Consider the following 1,466-nt stretch of genomic DNA (forward strand, 5'->3'; position numbering starts at 1 on the left):
TCAGGCCGCTTTCTCTCTTCCCCATACTTGGGGCTATGTTTTCCATCTGCATGGAGGTTTAGGGCACTCTGGCTGGATACTGTCTGTTTTTGTCTTCATTAGCACACCGGTATATATATGTCATTTGTAGTAATTTACTCTAATAAAATTTGACAATTTTTTTACTGCATGCTATGAGTTTTCTCCTGTTTTTTATTTGATTTTCTGAGCTTATGCACATTGGCGTTGGTGGTTGGGTTTTCCCCTTCCCCGTTACGCCATATGATGTTTAAGGGGTTTTTGTTTCTATTACTTTACCAGTCTTTGTTTTCTCTTTCCAGTGTATGACCCTACAAATACGTCTATCCTACATAGGAATGAATCTCACGGGATCCCCGGAGCATGACTCTCAGATGTCTGCCTACAGTGAGTGGGTCTCGAATGTCATCACCTGGGTTTTCTTCATCTTCACTGTGCTTTGTTTCTGCATTTTTCTCTACTTTATCACCCTTATATTGATTGTCTACTTCACCGCGCCTCATGCCCGAGAGACGACCAGATATGTCCTCTTTGCCCACATGCTGGTCTGTGATACATTATATCTCTGTTTGGGACTCTTTCTCGCCTTGGCTTATCAATTTCTCTACATGTCGGTGCCCATCTGCTACTTCATCCTCGTTATTACCGTCACCGCCTTTAGGGTCACACCATACAACTTGGCGGCCATGGCCCTGGAGCGATACATTGCCATTTGCCACCCGCTGAGATACCTAATGTTCTGTACAGTTGAAAGGTCTTACTCCGTGATCTCGGCAATGTGGTTTCTTGGGTTTCTCCCCAATGCATTCGATTTAATTATCCTTGGCACCTTTGCGGAGAAGAGTTTTTTCTCTAAGACCCTCTTGTGTAGACAGGAAGGGTTAATAGTTCAGCCAATACAAGACACCGTAAGGTCCCTAATGTTCATAATTAGTTTAATTGCGGTGGCTCTGGTCATCCTCTTCACCTACGTCAAGGTCATGCTGATCGCTAGGAAGAGTGGTTCTAACTCCTCTTCAGCCTCCAAAGCCGGGAGAACGGTAATTCTCCACGCGTTTCAGCTTATCCTGTCCATAGTGTCTTTGACCTCTAATATTACAGAGCCCTATGGCGGCACTTACATGGTAATGCTCAATTTCCTGGTCTTTATGTGTTTTCCGAGGCTTCTCAGCCCACTGATCTACGGCATCCGAGATGAAGTGTTCAGCAAATGCATTAGGAAGATGTATTCCATGGTCTATAAGGACAGGACTGTGCCAAAACTCTGAACTTCTGGAATTAAAAAAGTTACGTTTTTTCGGTGTCTTACTCCTTGAATGGTTATTGTATGATGTTTTAATTGGTAAAGTTAAGAGAATGTATTAAATGTTATGAGTTTCCAATAAAAAACTGGGATCCAAGGGGTAACGTTTCTCCTTGCAGAGAGTGACATGTCAAGCCTGACATGC

The 1,466-nt window shown here is 43.3% G+C and overlaps 1 protein-coding gene across 1 annotated transcript; it reads left to right on the forward strand.

The window, feature by feature from the left end:
- Positions 1 to 356: 356 nt before the first annotated feature.
- Positions 357 to 1,286, forward strand: LOC141051481 (odorant receptor 131-2-like). The gene has a single exon (XM_073548403.1). It carries the CDS (start codon positions 357 to 359, stop codon positions 1,284 to 1,286), a length of 930 nt encoding a protein of 309 aa, XP_073404504.1.
- The last annotated feature ends 180 nt before the right edge of the window (positions 1,287 to 1,466 follow it).

The sequence above is a fragment of the Dendrobates tinctorius genome, unplaced genomic scaffold (genome assembly GCF_039654945.1).
Source record: "Dendrobates tinctorius isolate UK_male_01 unplaced genomic scaffold, ASM3965494v1 ptg000157l, whole genome shotgun sequence".
Classification (NCBI taxonomy): Eukaryota; Metazoa; Chordata; class Amphibia; order Anura; family Dendrobatidae; genus Dendrobates; species Dendrobates tinctorius.